We start from the raw sequence: 18,942 nt of genomic DNA on the forward strand, positions 1-18,942 counted from the left end.
CAGATATATGCCTGAAAGTGCTCATGCACAGAGAAAGATAGCTAATGGGGAAAGCACGGAGGATGCCCTTAAGAAAACATATCACCAGAATGATTGACAATTAGGTTGACCACTTATTTAGATGATCCACCCGTAAATAAAAGATTGTTCTCTATACTTTTAAGTGAGGTTACTGACAATGGATGGAGTAGTAGACCAGTAGTAGACCAGTGCTGTAAAACTACTCCTAAAAGTATATTTTTCTTTTCAAAAAGTTACTCAAGTACATGTAACTGAGTAAATGTAATTAGTTACTACAAACACTGTAGAGTCTACATGGATTATGGCTGTGCACTGCTCTGACCTGTGCAACACTCCACACATGATTCTGGAGGACGAGAAGGAGGTATGTGAAGGAGGAGGTGGAGCAGATGTCAACTACCAACATTTGAAGCACCTGAGGTGCTATTAGTCTAGCACTTTGACACAGGGCTTAGCATAAAGTATTATTTCTTTCATCTGAAAAGGCAGACAGGAATATGGGGGTGGAGAAGAAGGATGATGAGAACCTGGGGGAAAAAGAAAATGTGGCGAAAAGGGGTGGAGTTGGGGGGTAAACACTTTCCATCTTTTGACAACTGCTCTCAACAAAGCAGTTGACATAGTGTGCAGTTAGAGTTGATTGAGAGGATGACATTCTGACCTTCTGTGTTAGTCACTGCTGATCAGGGCTACAGCTGAGCAGAATACAGATACATTCATCTGCTTTGACTTGCACGCCGCTTGGCACCCGCATAGTTACATGATGGAGCCAAAGCGAAGGTTTTCCCTGACAGAATATCAATGCAGACAGGAATGTGTTACTCCTAACGTTTTGAGAGACACTCTGCTCAATATCCCTCCCTCTAAACCCCCACATGAGATAGATCAGAAACTGATTTTCCTCATCTCAATTTGCAGCTGATTTCATAGATGAATTACACCCTCAGCAACGATTAGGAGTTCATTATGTTACTCACTGCAGCTAGTGAAGCAGTAATGTGTTTATCTTTCCCCTTTATGCAGTTAACTCTTTCTTCTCACACAGTTATGGTTCACACCACAGTTTCTTAGAGCACGGCCTTCTGCTGGTGTCATTTACAACTATTGATTGTGAGAAATACCTTAACACATCAAACACTGAGCTCCTATTGGATCATATTTTGTTATATTCAATCTACATCTTCTTGGATTTTCAACATGTATTCTTTAACCTGCCATAGTTTAGAAAGTATTATTTACTTCATAAATTCCCAAATTATCCATCCTCTTTGTTGGAATAAAAGACGATTATAATTAAAGAAAAATAATTGAAAAAGCCTTTTCAATAAAAAATGTTAGGAATAGAGTTGAGTTCAAGGTTTTATATAGTAGCCCAACAAAGCCTTGTTTTTGTTTTAAAAAACATGGAAATTGAAACGGATGAAGGGGTCCACCCTTTTGGAATGGGGGTCGTTTGGCTTCTTTTGTTAGCCTGCAATGCCCCATACCCGTCTAAGTGTCTGAAAAGGGGGTTGTTAAATGGATTGTTGGCCTGGCTGAATAGGCGAGGTCCTCCACTCTCCTGTTGTACGAGGCTGGGGATGTGGTGAGAGCGGGTAGGCATTGTACATCAAAAGCCCCTTGTTTCAAACAAAAACAAGGCTTTGTTGCTCTACTGTATAAAATCCTCGAACTTAACACTATTCCTGACATTTTAAACTGAAAAAGCTTCTTGGATGTGAAGCAAAATGTCTTCAAAGTTGGAAACAAAGTCCTTTTCTTTTTTTGGATTGACTATGATCTGGATGATGGAGAATCTTCACCAGGACAATTAAAGGATAAATTAGTTTGGCGCTGTGTGCATTTGTTGGAGCACAAATCTACACAAATGATCATTGTTTATTTGAGTGTGGACTTGCTTTATGGACTTGCCTGAATGTGAATTTAAAGATGATGTGAATCAACACCCACTCAAACATTTGTAATATTTCTCACACCGGCCTTTATAATATCTAATGATTTAGAAAACCAAGGACAAAAAATGCCAGCCAAAACTCAGCTGTTTCTGCTTGTCCAAACATTGCCTGAACAAGGGACCCAACCACCCTGAGTGGAAAATTCACAAAGCTCTTAAATTGGCTCTTTTTTTCTTAGAATGTTACACATACCATCATATACATTCACATTTGAGTTTTACAAAACAGATTCTAATAAATACAAAAAGCAATAAACAAAGTAATCAATTCCATCAGCTTAAAGAAATTTGCCCCTATTTTGATATCCCTTAACAATTATTTATTGTTAAGGATCAAACACAGCATAAAGAAAACTGAACTGAAGGTGATAGAGGAGAAAGTCTTATGCTATTCTATTAGTTTTGTGATTTAAAAGAGAAGGTCACTTTATTCCCCAGAATGTTAGTCTGTAGTATTATGTATCTCTTTATGTATTAATTCAATAGAAAAGGAAATATTTTTATTTCTTATATCACTTTCTGTTGTCATAAAAAGATAAGCTATCAGCAGATGGTACTTTTACCATACAATTGTTGTATCACTTATAGCTTTTATTTTTGGGGAAACAAAATTATTTGTTCTGCCTCTAATATGCATATTTTAAATAAATATGAAAAAGCCTTCTCTTGAATATATGCAAATGTCTGCAATCTGTGTCGGGGCAGAGAGGCTATTTGCTAAGTGAATAGATTTTATAAGCCAGTCTGCCTCTACATCTGTTTTTATGATGGGGAGCATCCATCGATTAAAGTTTTTTGTTGCTGAGAGAGACTTCTGCCAATAAAATGAGATAAAACAATAGAGCCACTTGATCATTTTTATTTACTTTATTAAACTAAGGTTGCTCTCAACCAATACAACCTGGCAGAGCTGTGACAGCCAATCAAAGAGTTGGGTTAGTCGTTGCTTAGCTAAAACCTGTCAGTCTGAGATTTAACTGAATTTAAAAAGCAAATGTTCATATTTTGCATGAACTTTATCCCAAAATTATTTTGGGAGTGCAAATCTATCAGGTGCTTGTTAGGTCCCTTTAGTGAGATACAGCATAAATAGATGTAACATTACAATTTGACAAACATTCGTGACAATAACAAAAAATAAACATTTATTTCAGAATTAATAAAGATAATCGACAATGTCTTTAGTCTCTTTTGTAAATCATGATGTTTTCCTGGAGCTTTGGTGTTTCCTCTTGTGTATCTAGTGGTTTTGATGCTCACTAGACCTCTGCATCCTTCTTTACGCTTAGCGTATAGTCTTTAAATGCTGGATTTGGGGTGAAGCCCACCAGGCATGGTGAATAGGTTTTATATTTTAATCAATGGGCAAGATAATTGCCCTTCAAGCTGACTTCTTCGAACTTGCCTTACTAGCTGCAGGTATTTGACTGTTTATGCTTTTTCTTGTGGCTTCTTTTTGTTCTTTGTGTGTTTCTCTTTGTGTGAAATACCATCCCTCTCTTCGTCACCATCTAGGCAAATTTCCTCAGCCCAAATAACATTACAATGTGCCTGCTGTATGTCCTGGTGGTGTGGATCTGGAGTCAATGTCCCACTCACTCTTATCATGCAGCTTGATGTCACCCATTAACAGCAGGTGGCTGAAATTCTGAGATGTTGTCTATAGCCAGTCTTGTTGATTATTTTGCTGAGAGGTTTTAGGCCTATGTAGAACAGTAGGTCTGAGTACCACACAACCCATCTTTAATGTAATGCTTCAATTGGTTGCTAAGTTGGAACCATTTAACATGAATGCGCTTGACTCAACAATAAATGCATTTGCCCAACACTATCAAAATGTTACCCTGGTATAAGCTAGACTGATACATGTAGTTCAATTTGAAATCTACACAGAGTTCGTCTAAGAAGGCTCCTATGGAATGTGATCAAAAACAGACATTCAGAAATACTCTTCAAGCTGATTAGATAAATCACCCAGTGGTACCCGCCTCCCATCTCAAGCTTTTAGCCAATGGGCTTCCTGAAGTTAAAGCAGCTACTTTGTTTTCTGTCTTCATTACTGGATCCAGGTGTGTCTGGCCAATGTCTTCTTGGCTAGACACATCTGGCACACCTGGATTAATCAGTTCATCAAGTAATGTAAGAAAGGAAACAAAGGAGTCTTAAAGTAGTGGAGTTATGCATAGAGCCTATTGTAGTAACTGTGGCGTATTACATTCTTGATTTATTTCAACACTAGTGGAGTTAACCCATAAATCAAACTCTACCAAATCCTGTCAGGAAGAACATATAAACATCTTTCCGAATCACATAAGCACAAATCGAGTCCTTTTGCTTATTTAAAAAACTAAACAAAAAAAACAGGTGCAGCCATGATTGCTTTGCTTCAGCATTCTGCTTCTTGTTGACGTCATATACGTCACTGCATTTCATTACTTTGAAACATTTCTATATTGAGTTTATTGCATCTATTGGCCTTGTGAGTCCGTGAATTAAAAAATCTCGCAAAAATTAATTTTGCTTGCAAGTTAATTGAATTGAACAAGCACTCCAGCTACCAGCATTCTCTAATGTCAGCAGCAAATAGTACATTCCTTGTTAACATATGGGGTTCCACATTCTCAAAGATGTGCAAAAATGCAAGACAGTGGTCAGCCAGTTTTCTAACTTGAGTGATAAAAAGAAATTGCTATTTTTATGTCTCTCCTCTAATGCTGCCAAGGGCAACTTTTATGCAAATCAAGAACCTCTGCTAGGAACCTCTGAGACTACAGACCAATTTCTCTCCATCTTTCGTTTAAGGTGTTGTTGAAATATGAATAGATATGCTTGTGCCGCATCTCCTGAGTAGTAACTCTGACTGAAAAGGCATAGTTGTGTAACATTTTTCAACAATGTCAGTTGTCCATTTCAGGGTTATGGGCTCTTCAAGTGTGGTTTTGTCTTGGCCCCTCTTGGATTAACTATTTTGTTTAGTCTCCCTAATGATCTCCTTATATAGAACAATGTTGACTGCCTAAACATTTTATCAGGACCTCATTTCGGAAAAAATTTAAACATCTCGCTCAGGTGACCTCCTGAACTTGTTTTGACTTTTAGTGACCGACACCAAGAACCTTTAAGCACCACCCCTAAAACACAGAAATGGGGGTGCAAACGTAAAGTGTCTTCCAAATGTGATGGAGTTCTGCAACTCAAAGCCCACTAAAAGTTATTCATGAGAAGGGGCTAGTTTTAAAAAACTAGGCCACCTAAAACAACCAGAGATATCCAGGTACCTGCGAAGAGACTGCAAATCCCCTGGATTCATTATTTAAGCATGCACTGACGGGCCAGAGAGCATCCTAATTGTCACTTACTGAATCAAGTCGTTATCACTGTGTGCATTTATAGCACTAAACCATACTCAACTAAATTGCCTTTGCAGTGCGTGGGTCCCAGTGCGTGGGTCTAATTATGAGAAACACCCTCATCAGCTTTTTGTCGAGCCGCACAGTTTGTTGTGGCTCAATGCTGGTATTTGGTTTGTCAATGAGATGTAAAATTCAAAAGCAGGCGTTTGATTCCCTGATGAAGACTTAAATAAATCATTAAGGCATCTATAAATAGAGTGTTGCTGAGCAGTCAGGAAAATGACTTCATGTAATTATTTATGTTAAAGCAAAAAATAATTAATTATGAATGTTTTGTGACAAGCTTAACATTAGAATGGTAGCTGAGAGGGGGTTATGAATTTGGGTCAAGCAGAGGGAGCGCAGAAAAAAAAAATCCTGTCTGTGATTACAGACGGTGCAAAAAAAGGAATTGCGCTGGTATGTTTACTTCTGTGTGTGCGCCTGAGTGCATGTGTAGCAGTATTAACAAGGGTGAAAACCCACATTTTCACTTTTTTTTTTTTTTCACATTGCTGGAGTTTAAATGTGTGAGCTTGCGTGATGAGAGTACCAATCAGATATTGTTCACACTCTTTGGATTAAGCTTCATCATGAATTCATATCTAATAAGGTGGGTTGTAGCTCACGTTCTAAGGTATCAGAGTATTATTAAAAGTTTCTTTCAGTTATATTTAGCTGCCTGCTAATTACATAAAAAGAGAACACGAGAAGATTGTTGTATGTTCAATAACATGTGCATTCCCCATAATTTGGCAATTAGTTAAATTGATTGAAAGCTAAGACATCATATCCCTTAAGGATGAAGGCAACAACACAGAGTGCCTTGTTAGAAATGCATGGTGCAGCAAGCAGATCATTCCCTCTGAAGTTACTACATATCTAAGCAGAGAGGCTGTAAAAGGAGATGGGAGAAATACTTTACAGCAGTGTGTTGATATCAGGCATTTGATTTTATTTATTTTGCTTTGAGATTAAAAGACAGAAACATGCCTCACATGTAAATGAGACCGGTGTGATCGGAAATTACCATTAATGATATTTACCAAGTAAGACTGTATGCAAATGGTGACATTTCCCCCTTCTTTTTCTGATTCGATGAGCATGTTACCTCTCTGTGGATACGCGGCGGTGGATAATGTGTTTACAATCATACGCTGGCCCCATCTCTGTCGCCACTGACTGACGGAGAGGAGCTGTATAAATGATATCTGCCGCTTTCAAGTGCAGTAGATTAGTAAGGAAGCTCTTGAAACAATAATGCCCTCATATTGACGCTAGGCCTTCTCCTCCAGCGTACTCAGAAGTAGTGAGGGGGCACACTTGGCTGTCAATACAAAGGCTCAATGGGCTCTCTACAGAATTGACATATTAAAATGAAGTCTAAGATTAAAATACCAAAATAGGGTTATGTAGGTGCAGGAATACAACTTATCGTTTGAAAAGTGTGGTTCAGATCCTGTAAAAAAAGGTTGTACTGAGAGCATCCTGTAATGCATGACTGGAAACCTTATAAATAATGTTTTTGATTAACAGTTCGGAAAGAATTGTGCTGCTGTTTCTACTGTGTTGAAAACAGCAGAAGAAAAAAACATGTAGACTTCTTACATACCATAAATTTAGCTTTCCTGAGTCAGATTTAGACGTTTGTTATACAATAATGTTCATTAAAATGGTGCCAGCAGCAAAAACTGCTGGTTGAGGAGTCACTGTCCTAAAAGAAAGCCTAGAGAAAAGAAAAGGAAGGGGGGGATCATGACAGAAATGGAGTTTTGTCTGACAGTGTGGTCCATCAATCAAGTCAAGAGGAAACAGATTAATAGAACAGAGGTCATGTGAGGTCATGTGATTTTTGATACAGCCTTGGCACTGCTTCTGCTATTTGCTTTAAAAACCCTCAGTCTTCTCAGTCGTGAGAGAATAGCTGCAGGTCAGACTTTAATAAAGGCTTCTACATCGCCACTGAATGCATCACTGCTCCCACGCCACACCAAAATAATAACCATGACAAGGTTATAAAAAAAGAAGTTCACAACAAGTATGAGATTGTGTCATCAGCTAAAGTCCTTTATTTGCAGTAAATGTTAATACATAGGAATTTTATCAAGAAGTTCAATTTTTAGCATCCAATTTAAAAATGAAGCTTTATTTTTAAATGCATTACACAGAATGATACATACCTTTTGAGGGTTTGTTTCTGTTCACCTAATAATAATGGCTTTAAGGAAATAAAAAAAATCTATTTATCAGAACATAATAATTTTATGCATGATCAATAAAATGAAGTATTTTGAATTATATGTTGTGCCTTAGTAGATATGCGGAGGAGGGCATATTTGACGGTTGTAACACAGACACCTTGCTTAAAAAGCTTAACCACAAATAGCAACTGTTAAAGAAATTAGCTGCTGTCACTGTTTTGTTTCCAAACATTTTAATGTAAAACTTTGTGAAAGGAAAATAAATTACAGAAGAGAAAAGAAAAAAAAAAGATAAAGATGCACAATTGAACTGTGATAATGGGACTCTTGAGGGGATAGTGCAGTAAAACTCAATGAAGAGCTTAGTAAACAAGGTTTAGAATATAAAGCTGTGGTAAATCCATATGATGGGTGGTTCTCATTTAAAATCAGTTTCTTAAACATCAACCTTTTAAATATATGTATTTTTTAGATTTTATATTTCATAAAGATAAAACAAGACATACTTCTAAATTGCTATACCTCTAACTTGCTATATATATTAACCTTTCTTTAGAAAGGTCTAAATTAGGCATATCTCAAAAAGATCAAATCTTCAAACAGAAGCAAAAAACCCAATCTTTTTATGTATTCTTCTCTTGTCTGTTGTTCCTTCCAGCTGTACATTCAGACAACCACCCTGACTGTCTCCATGAACCTCAGTGCCTCAGTTGCGCTGGGCATGCTCTACATGCCCAAGGTGTACATCATTATCTTCCACCCTGAGCTGAACGTGCAGAAGAGGAAGCGTAGCTTCAAGGCTGTGGTCACCGCTGCTACAATGTCATCCCGTCTGTCCCAGAAACCCAGTGAGCGGCCCAACGGCGAGGCCAAGACCGAGCTGTGTGAGAACCCCGCTGCTGACCCCATGAGTGAGTACACGCCGTAAAGGTCACCCTGTAAAGTCTTAAAGACACACAAGTTTGCAGAATAAAGGTATCTTAAACTTGTATTTATCTAACCTTTACAAAAATAAAAAAGACACTTTTTCTTCAAAAGTCTTTTCCAGCTTGATAAAACGTATTAAGGGAAATGCCACAACATACAAAATGATATCGGCAACATTATTGAATGATAACACCTATATACATCTAGTGCAAAGTATTCTGGTTGAAATAAAATATTTTATCAACTTAAATTTAAACATTTTCTTTATTCTTCAGTTAGCAAGCAGGAATTATATTTACCACCTATAAAGTCCCACCTATAAAGTCCCTGAACAAGACAATTTTATATATATATATATATATATATATATATATATATATATATATATATATATATATATATATATATATATATATATATATATATATAAAATTGTCTTAAATAATGTAAATAAACCTATTTGGCGTCTTTTTCTTCACATTAGAGATTTTGCAGCCTTTGAAGTGTTGCTGACATAAAGCGTAGATTATTACTAGATAGGTGTCAGCAGAGGTGGTGCTAGCCATTTGGGGGCCATTAGCTTGAATACTTTGTGGTCTACAATGATAGAAAACTCCAAAGGTTTCTTCTGTTTTCTCCATTTAAGGCGAGCCTACAGCTGCACCTAGCATGTTGAGTGGGAGAGGTAGACAGAAAATAAGTCTGGGTGGAGCTGTCTCGCAGCTTTTTAAAAAGTATATAAATACCTAAAAGATACAATAAAATAATATTCAAATTACAGCCCAGAGAAGGTCTAAAAAGCATGAAGAAATGTGTATTAATTGCCTATTAAAACATCTTTTACGACGTTAAAAATAATTTGCGTTAACGAACCTTAACGTATTAAAGCTCAATAACTCTGTAAGGTGATTTCAACGCTCACGTTAGCAAGCTGTTTTCCATTCCAAGCTCATCTCGCTGTTTCTTCTTCTCTTTCCAACACCAAAGTCTTGATGCTTTTTCCAGACAAAGGTGTGAGCCAAAATCAAACAGATCATTGGGCAAGACAAGGCAAGTTTTCTGCTCCACTGGGAGGAAGGTGCAGGGTGCCCCACAGGAATGAGAGGTCCATCTTATTTTGGGGCTTTTTTGTATTGTATACAGTATATTTAAAAACAAGCTTTTGATATCATGATTAATAGAATTATGATTTTTACCAACCGTACTTTCTTTTGTGCCTTGCTAAAAGTTCTGTAATCCGGTGAAATTTTATAAAATCACTTAATTCTGTCTTGATGTGCGTCGAAGAAACTAACTAAAAGCAATAATCATACTATTACCATTGGACTTGTAATCGCAAAGGGCAAAATAAAAGTGCATGCTTTAAATACCACCACTATAATCTGGAGTTTTCTGCTCAACACGTTTCATTTCATGTAAAATTAATGAATTATGAGAATGACTAATAAAAGGCGTAGACAGTCATCTGCAATTACCAGCTGCTCAGTCTTCAGGTCACATTGAGTACCACCACATATCTCGATAACAGTAGCTTTCATCCTTCAAATCTTGGTAAAGTTACTTGTGGTGTCTTAGTTACTTCTTCTCACCATCTTAATTACAACAAGCTCCATATTTACTTTCAGGTCTTTGCGCATTAGTAAGCAAGTGTTTAGAAGTCTCCCTGTCCGTGTAATTTGACCATGAAACAAATGTCAATTTTGTTTGAATCCTAAAATGATTATGTTAATGATCCTTGACAATGGATCCTTGATAAATACAATATTCTTACAGAGTACATACAATATATCTACCAGCTAAAAATAAAAAGTTTTTTTTTTTTATTAATGTTATTACATTTCTTTTTTCTGACAAACTAAGTGATATTGTAATCGTTTGACATTAGCTTAATTTCAGTGGCAGCTTGTTGTTTATCAGGAATTAGTTAATTAAGTCTGATATCAGGAAATTATGCAAACCACAAATCCCCAAGAATTCAACTCTGACTCGGAGCTGCACATTAGATGTGAATTAGCTGTTTTTTTGCATTTAAATCCCATCCTAGATCTCCCCCATATTTCCTTTACTTTCCTAGAAAATCCATTCCCCTGATTTAATTGGTTGCTAGTATTATAAGCGATATCCTCCACTGAGGAGCAAGTTATCTTTTATCCCAATAAATGGCAAGAGCTTTTGTCCAAGTTCATGACAGCGAGCGTGGGAGACGATGCTCTGAGAAGGATTAAAAAAAAGGAAAAACAGGATTCTGTCGCTGAAAAGTGAGGCAGATAATCTGTCTATGTTGCTGTGTGTTACTCATGCCAGCCTTCATCTCAAACAGTTTGCATGATCCTATTAGCAAAGATAATGCTTGGTATTAGTAGGTGAGTGAGGCAGCCTACGTATTCCCACGTTTGGATGATACAGTGTTTGTTTTGGATGAGAATCCAAAAAAACTAGAAAGAGTTTGAAAGGTTAAAAATATACGAATAAAAATGCTGTATTTCAGATGCCTATTGCAGCAGAATCTGTTTGCTCATCTTTAACTGTCAGGGACAGAGACAGAGAAGATTGACAACCCATGCAAATCACACATCACAGCTTTCACAGACCCCCGCTCCCCCAAGCGCCTCTAATCATGTCGAGCAATCATGGCACCCACAGGTGCGCTGTTCCCTCACTCCCTCTTTGAATTACGTCTCTGAGGTAACAGATTTTCCAGGGAATTTCTCCAAACAGTTGTCACATTCATCTGTTATGAGCCCAACATGCTGGCTTGTGTCTGAGCAACTGCAAGCATATATGCCTACGCGTGAAGCAGTATGTGTGAGGTGAACACATGTAAGTCAGAGAGCTGGGTGAGTGTATCAGGGGAGGGCGAATATATCCTTGCCTTTCACACATGTGCCTCATTGACTCGAAGTACACTCTGAACCAAGGGTAAAATCATAACATCTGTTGCAATAGCACATAAAAAAGTCCCCAAGCAGGACAAGCAAGCTCTGGAGGGAAGTCCCAAAAGTGCCCGATGTCATCTGTTCTGTGTGTCTCTCACCTTCTGTCTCTGCTGCATGAATATTTTCTCGACTCGTCCCTCTACCCCAAACGCTCTCTCCTCCTTTTCGCCCTCCTTTTTCAGCAACAGTGGAAGTGACATTTATTAATGGCGAATTTATGTGCATGACCGCCCTGAAACCTGAACTGTGCCTCGTCCATCCCAGGAGACTGTCCGTCAACTCCTGTAACCGTCAGAGCACCAACCACCTCCTTTTCAGGCCCCTCCAAGCCCATACAAAATGACTCAGAGTGATTTATAGGATTCAGAGCATTAGCAATTCTGCAGATTTATATTGGTATTGATAAGGTGTAATATCTTCATGATTACCGCTCTCAGACAGGAGCATTTGCTCTGTAATTCTGTTGAATTGATTCAGTGTCGATCACAATTTTCCGATCGGGCATGTGTGTCTATGTATGTGTCAGGGCCCTATTTTTAGATGGGTTTTTTTCTCTCAACAATGGAAAATGCCTTAATAAAAGAGTGTAACAAAAGACAAACTACACATAAGAGGTATAGGGTATAAGGTATAAGATAAGACAACATAAGCTTTCAATGAGCAAAAACAAACTGTAAGATAGTAAAGGTAAATTAATCATTCCAGGACCTGTAAACACAGACCAAATTGGCTCCCCCATTCAAAAGTTTTGTAAAAGAATGTTAATGATAACAAGCACAAGCCTGTTGTGCACATACTAATGTTTTATTCATCGTATTTGCAGGCTGAGACCACAAAATCCAGCGGTAAAGAAGTAGTGCGACTTTAATTGTGTAGCCCATGGTGAGCTGGTTGCCATAGCAACGTTAACACAGTAGAATAGGAATTAAGTACATTGTGTGCGATCAAGATTTACATACCGATTTTTCCCAACACAGAGACTTTTCTTTGCACAAGCACAAAATGCAGAGATTAACTCAGATGTAATAAGCCAAAAGAGTAGATCATTAAAAAGAAAAAACAGATAATATTTTTATGTTAAAGAAAAATATGTAATGTTGGATGTGCATTTGTATTGAAGCCCCAATTACTTTTATACCATGGGAAAAGAAATGAGCACAATGAAGTTCATTTGTTAGCGAACAGTAGTCTGCAAAAAGCCTCATGAAGACCAAGCAAGTGCTGGAGGAGTTTAAAGTAGGGTTTGTTTTAAAGTAAACCTGGCACAACATGACCATACACTTAAAATAACACACTGAGCAAGTAGAGCATTAATCAGAGGAGCATAGCGTGACCAGATCTGAAAAAAAACATATGTGGGACAGCTAAAATACGTATGAGGAACAATGCATTACAGAGATGTTTTTCTCAGCTGTGCATTTGTTTTACAGTATTGCTTTACATCAAGCTCCCATCGTGTCAAACTGAAAAATAACGTTGGCAAACTTTACAAAAAGCCCTTTGAAAATCCCCACTCACTATTTTACCAGTTATAAACACTTCCATAGTCTTTCTCTTTCACAGTGCTTTCTTTGCATTTAGGAAAGGTTCCTGTAAATAAATTTTTATCTCTTGGTGTCATTAGACCAAGTTAAGTGTGGGACATTACTTCGGTTTGTGTGCAGATTAAAAATGCGGGACTGTCCCACACAATTTGGGACATCTGTTCAACCTAGAGAAGCAGTAAAATGCCTCTGGATAAACTGCAGAAATCTGTTTCTCAGGTGGGAGGACAGAGGATGCAACAACTATCAGAATGTTCACTTTGCAAAATTGGCTTTAGAATGCTAAGAAGAAACCCATAGATGAAAGTAAACCATAGGAAGTCTTATTCACAGTTAACACACGCCAAGCCCTGTGGGAGGTACGCCAAATGTAAAAGAAACTGTTTACATGAGACAAAAATCTAACTTGTTGGCCTAAATGCACAAAACCCGGTGTTTAGAACAACTACAGCTATATGCCATTTTGAAAGTATTCCTTACACAGTGAAAGAATGTGGTAGCTAAATCATGCTATGGGCCTGCTTTTATAAGTAGAAAATCTAGGCTTAGTCAGATGTGATCTAAAGAATGATGGAGTTAAATGCATGCCAGTATTGAAGGCAAGCGTGTTGGAGACTGCAAGACTGCGACGGAGCTTCAAAACAAGAAGCACTAAACTGTGTGGGCAGAAAAAAGAAAACCCCATTGAATATTGGCCATATTGAAGGATGTCTTGGAAGTTTATGTTCATGCAGACCAGTTTGATTATATCCTGTTTATGTATGTAAATTGCATTTGCTGCTGTTTTGGACTTGCCATCCAAAAAGATGAAGTTCTAAGCCATGGAGTTGGCACCACTAATGAGAAGAATTATTTAAAAAAAAAAAATACTAAGAACTTGGAGGAATATTATTTATAGTTCACTGTGAGTATCTGAAAGTCCTACAAACAAAAGCAAAAATATTAAAAAGATAAAAAATAATGAAAGTCAAATTCAAAAGATTCAACATCTATCATAAAACCTTAAAAAAGGCTGACTGTTAGCTCGTCCCAACCACTACTTTGCCAGAGAAGAAGCCATGATCAGATTTACAATAAGATTTAACTCTAAACAGCTGGAATTATCTTCATGAAACCAATACGAATTCACAAAAAGTATTCCAAAACAAGTAACATAAATGCTTCCTACAGAGCCAATAAGGGAACATTTTGACAGAAAATAAGTCCCACTGCCACCAATTAAGGATTTTTTGTTTGGTTTTAATGTAAATCCAAAAATATTTTCGGTCCCATTGCATCAATTCGCAGACTTTTTTTGCTGCACATGTATCCTTAATTAAAAATTGGATCTGACATAGTATTGATGTAGATGGGTTGACTACATCTACTGTACAGGCCACAGTTTTTTTTATTCTTATTCTGAAAATGGTTTAAGAAACAAGTTTTCTTCACAATAATGTATACTTTAGAATTATCAATCATAGTAAATGCTATTTAAATAATGTTTAAAATTATATTCCATAAAAACGTTTCTTCAATTTTCTGCAGAGCACTGGATCTTTGTAGTACTGGTGTGTCATTTTCCTCAACTAAATAATAGCTCCTACACCAGTCTGTCTCAACCTTCAGTCTGCATACCTGCCCCCACATCCCTTTGTCAAAACAGAGACACTTAAATGTCTTCAAGATGCAAAAACTTAAGAATAGGTTTCTGATTTATAATTTATTTATTTTAAATATTTTTGAGGTGACATTTTGCTTTAACGGAAACTAAAAGCCACCTTGATCTTTTATGTATTTTTTCCAGGAATTAGATGTCAGTATGTTTTATAGCAACTGGTTACAGGCTTTTGCTTTTATTCTGACAGGGAGCTGAAGACTGCTACATGTACATATACAGTAAGAAAGACTAAGCTCCAGCTCTGTTTGATCATTTTGACCGCAACTTCACCTCCTCTGACAGTTAAAAACCTTTTGTTGTTAAGGTTTAAGATGTTTTTCTTCCATAATAAATCAGCTCGTAGACAGGGTAACATATCACTTCTGAGCTACGTATCTTATGTTCTCTGACTGAATTTAAAAGAGAGATGCTACTTTTATTAGTATGCATACATATACAGTATATCACAAAAAGGGGTAAAAATGGTTCATAACTTATGAATAATTATGCTTTTGTAATGGGACAACACTAAAGAAATGACACAAATATAAAGTAGTCAGTGTACAGCTTGTGTAGGAGTGCAGATTTGCCAATAAAAAAGTATTTATCTGAAATCTGCTTTTAGAAACTTTAATTCCAAAAATTGCCCTAAAATTTTTGCAAGTACTATACCTGTATTAGGAAATTATGTTTTTTTGTGTGTTCCTCTTTTTTTTTTTTTGATAATTTTGAATTAGATTTCAAGTCTTAGTGTTTTCTAAGTTAAATAAAAAACTAAATATATTAAAATTAAACTTCAAATATAATATTCCAATAATTAAAAAACAAACTATTGGTGCATAAAGTTATCCGTTTAATCTAAGTTTCCTAGTTTCAGCTTTTTTTTTTTTTTTAGAAGGGCACAAGAAGTTTTTCTAGAAAAATTCCTCAAACTCCAGGTTTTGCACCTCAGATCGTTCCTTGTAGCTTTTAGTTTTCACCTTCGTCAGCCTGTGGTGTCATGTAGGAAATTGTTGCCAGTCTAGCCACAGATCTTAACCTGGATTTTTGTTTGCTAGAGCATAATCCAAAGCTCAATTTAACATCAAAATTACTTGGCATGGGCATAACCTGATCCAGGAAAGGATTTAACTGCAAGCACATATGCATGACTCCAAAATACTTATGCCTTCTATAAATGAAAGCCATATCTTGAGCTTTGATATGAATCTGTGCTTATTTCTAGGTGGTTAGTAGTGTGATTGTAAGCATCTATCTATTTATCAAACAGACAACACCACACCATGATCATGTGACTTATCTTATAAGAGGTTCCCCCTCTGGGATAACAACCATGCTGATCAATCTCATGCACTGTGGCACATGGATAATCCCCATAATACTATCCCCTTCAAAACCTGCATCAGTGGTAGCAGCTACCTTTGGACATTCAACTTTGGTAGACCAATATTGGGCCTGTTCTGATCTACAACCAAAATAATATTTTTGTGGATATGTAATTTGTAAAGTAAAACATGAATACAATTTAACTAAAACTTTTTTTTTTCTTTTTTACCTTATTGGGATATTTTGAAAGTTGATTCTCATTTGTAATAGTCAGGTGTGTAACTGCAGGTAGAAACTCTGAAGCAGGTCAAAAATATGTGTCATGATGGACCTAAGCTTGGTCTTTATAATCTTCATATGGGAGATGATTGATTTATAAAGGAACGTTAAACCAAGAAGAGATGACAGGCAGTTGGCACATCTAATACTAGGGTAGAGTCGTGACTTATGTCTGAAAGACGATCCTTAGCAATTCAGGCAGTAATTCTTATTATCCTCTGCTTTTGTTATTGTATAACATTCACTATTGTTTAAATGTTTTTAAAATCCTATTCACAGTCCACATTTGTGCAACACGTTGGTAAAAAAAAAATTAGATAAGGCCTTGAAATATAGCTTTTAAAAAGCAAAATTAGAAGTTTTCCACATGATAAAGATGTTATTGGTCTCTATGAGCCTGACTTTAGCCTCTGAAGAAAGGATCCACCCCGCCCAAAAGGGTTTAACTCAGAGTTTGTGCAATGGTAGCAATGGTAACTCATGTTTGTGTGATAAAATCATTATACCAGAACCACAAGGATCTGGTGCTGAGCAAGCAGCAACAAGTTAATTACTAGACATACTTTGGTATAACAAACCACAGCTTTCAAATAGCTATTTTACAGCATCAGAGGGGACTTAAAGATTAACCTCGACTGGAAACAATCCATCACCCTGGAATTAACTTTTACAGAGCACTAATTGTTTAAAAGGTCAAAATGAGCTTGAATGACCTAAAATGATAACAAAAATATATGTTTCCTCTCATAAGGGTTGAAACTGATATTGGTTCTCATTATGAAAGCTGTGCAGTATGACACACAAACACAAACGGCATCTGGGCGCTCAGCCATGCTCTGATACGTTTCCATGGCAATCGAGCCTGGATTCCCATTCCATGCCCTAACATTTGTTTGGTGCCCACTTTAGTGCTGTTTGTGATTTCTATCACCAGTTAACATCTGAAAATAGACGCTGAAGCTTTCCATGCAGGCAGTGCAAGCTGAAATGATGTGCTAGTCCAGAAAATATTGCAACTGATTGCGCACAGCTGGTGATAAGAATTCACAGCACAGTAGAAAGAGCCTGCCAAAGTGAATGATGCATATTTACTATTGAAATCGCCTTTCTATTCTGCTTTAGTTTTGTGTGAGAACAGCTCAAGTAAATCTAGTTTGTATGCTCTTTCTTTCACAGGTCAAGCAACTAAGAAAACATACGTGAGTTACAACAACCTCAGGATCTGATTAGAAACAAGCACTTTGTTTTTTGATGGTGATCTGAAAGAAAGCAACGGAAGCTGTAGGAACGGAGAAAAAAAGACAGAGCGCAGGCATCCTAGCACCACCTGCAGAACCTATGCACTCCAGGACTGTGAAAAGCATCCAACCTACATTCAGACATGATGCATGAGTCCTAACAGATAAGAAAAGAGCTTTGGGCCTGTGTGACTGGGACGACCCCTCAGAACCAACCACAGGTTATAAACTTGTGACGAGGCGCTCCTCTCTTTGTCTGACAGGGGACAAGTTGCCTGCTGAAAAAAGGGGTCATTATGAATGAGGAAAAAACACAAAAATACAGACATTGGATCTGCTTCAAAATCTTTCTTTTGAAATGTCATTAAAGCCATATTCTCTTGGGGTGTCCATTATCTGATTTCTGTTTTGTATTGTTTAAGTGATTTTCTTCGGTGCCTCTTTTCTCTTGTTGATTTGATTACCTTGAACAGCAAGCTCTGCCACACACAGCATTTTGTTTCAACAAGTTCAACTCAACCTAGTCTGAGATGTTTTTTAATCGAGTAATGGGCATTGTGAGTATATTTTTTTTGTAAATATTTGAGAGTATTTTCATGTTTGAAGAACACAGAAATAGATATCCAGTCTTTGTTCAGTTGGATTTGGATGGTAACTTAAAGCACCACAAAGTGTCCACTTTGCATGTGCCAATGTATGTCTGTTCTATTTGATGTGAACTAAATAAAAATAAAAAAAATCATAAGACAAATAAATACAGAAAATGATGATGAGCTTCTGCATCCTTCTGCAGTTTTAATTTTCTTTTTTATCTTTATCAGATGTGAATTTCGTTAGAACATGGAATATGGCTTTAAAGTGTAACTGAAAGCATGTTTGTTTTACATAGTTTTGTACTGGGTTTATTTTTGCCTAATTAAAGTGTGGGAAACATTCACATTGGAGCAATCATGCAAGTATGTTGTGATGTTTGTCAAATGATCAACATAATAAAACAATTTTTGTTATTGTTTATACAATGAAATTGGACAGCAAATTATAATCTTTTTTGTGCATGAACATAAAATAATCAATTTTAATGGGCACGACTGTGTTTTAGTTGGAGATCTTGAAAAAAGGTTTTAAACCAGTTGGTGGATTAGTATAATCAAAAGATGCTGTGTTTCTCTCTGGAAGCTGATGGGTATGTTGTTACTTTACAGTTTCTGATCGCTATATTGGTGAGCTCACTGAGCAGAGAAAAAACTTGATGACAAGAGTTCACCAGCAGAATCTTTCACTCTTATTTTCTTTTTACAATCTCACCCCTCTTTGTCATAGTTTGTTTTTGTAACTTATATTACCAATCACCAATGGCAGAACACAAATTTTACCCACTTTGCAGGTTAAAACCACAAACTTCAAGAACAAATGGAGTAGAATGAAACTGATTTGTGGTTTTCCAAACCACAAAGTTTTATCTTTGTTGCAATTACAGCTGTTAGA

The 18,942-nt window shown here is 36.8% G+C and overlaps 1 protein-coding gene across 1 annotated transcript in view; it reads left to right on the plus strand.

Annotated features, from left to right (window-relative positions):
• Nucleotides 1–18,471, plus strand: part of LOC119774137 (metabotropic glutamate receptor 7-like) — a 119,188-nt gene extending 100,717 nt beyond the window's left edge. Inside the window, exons 9-10 of the mRNA XM_038271510.1 lie at nucleotides 8,227–8,479; nucleotides 17,396–18,471. Coding sequence (XP_038127438.1) covers nucleotides 8,227–8,479; nucleotides 17,396–17,445 — 303 coding nt within the window. The 3' untranslated portion in view covers nucleotides 17,446–18,471. The remainder of the gene's footprint in view (nucleotides 1–8,226; nucleotides 8,480–17,395) is intronic.
• The last annotated feature ends 471 nt before the right edge of the window (nucleotides 18,472–18,942 follow it).

Source organism: Cyprinodon tularosa, unplaced genomic scaffold (assembly GCF_016077235.1).
Source record: "Cyprinodon tularosa strain WSP-4 unplaced genomic scaffold, ASM1607723v1 ctg8, whole genome shotgun sequence".
NCBI classification, from domain to species: Eukaryota; Metazoa; Chordata; class Actinopteri; order Cyprinodontiformes; family Cyprinodontidae; genus Cyprinodon; species Cyprinodon tularosa.